The sequence below is a fragment of the Parus major genome, chromosome 9, assembly GCF_001522545.3.
Source record: "Parus major isolate Abel chromosome 9, Parus_major1.1, whole genome shotgun sequence".
NCBI lineage: Eukaryota > Metazoa > Chordata > Aves > Passeriformes > Paridae > Parus > Parus major.
Genome location: NC_031778.1, coordinates 21,259,687 through 21,260,302, shown reverse-complemented (window position 1 = coordinate 21,260,302; position 616 = coordinate 21,259,687). Strand labels below are relative to the sequence as shown.

The 616-nt window shown below is 66.6% G+C and overlaps 1 protein-coding gene across 4 annotated transcripts in view; it reads right to left on the bottom strand.

Moving 5' to 3' along the window:
- MECOM (MDS1 and EVI1 complex locus) overlaps positions 1-291 on the bottom strand; it is a 329,008-nt gene extending 328,717 nt beyond the window's left edge. For all 4 annotated transcript variants that reach the window (XM_015637442.1, XM_015637444.1, XM_015637443.1 and 1 more), the window contains exon 1: positions 127-291. In XM_015637442.1, the coding sequence (XP_015492928.1) occupies positions 127-163 (37 nt within the window). In that variant the 5' untranslated portion in view covers positions 164-291. The remainder of the gene's footprint in view (positions 1-126) is intronic.
- Between the last annotated feature and the right edge of the window lie 325 nt (positions 292-616).

Here is a 616-nt window from a genome sequence, read left to right as displayed (position 1 = left end):
GCCGGGCCGGGAGGCTGCGAGGGGATGCTGCAGGTTGCCTGCGAGCTCCGCGCCGCACCAGACATGTCTATGCAACATGGCAGAGAGGGAGGGTGAAAAGCCAAGAGAAAGGGGTATTGCACCTACTTGCGGCCAGCTTCCTCGCCCTGCCCTTGGATCGCATGCTGCCAGTCCCGCGGCCGATGCTGGCGTGGGCTTGGGGTGGGGGGGGCTTTTTATTTTTTTTCCTCCCGGAGCTTTTCCTCCTTTTTCGCTCCCCCTCTCCCTCTCTCCTCTCCCTCTCCCGCACACACACTCTCCCTTTCTCTCAATCCCGGCTCGCTATCTCTCCAGCATTGTCAGTTTGGACACCTTCGCACATGCGCACGGGCGGCTCCCCCCCGCTCTTCAACATTTCAGCGCCGCCAAAAAAAAGTTTGCAGCGATCCATCACCGCCGGTGGGGACCCTGACAGCCGGCACCGGGGCCGGGACGGGCCGGGACGAGGCGCGCAGCCTCCTCCGGGCTACGGCACCGCGGCCGCGGGGCAGCCGCTCCGCCGCCTGCGCACCCGGGAGGGGTCACAGCGGAGGAGAGCCGCGCTCCCGCGGGGCACGGGCTGGGGGGAGAAGTGACA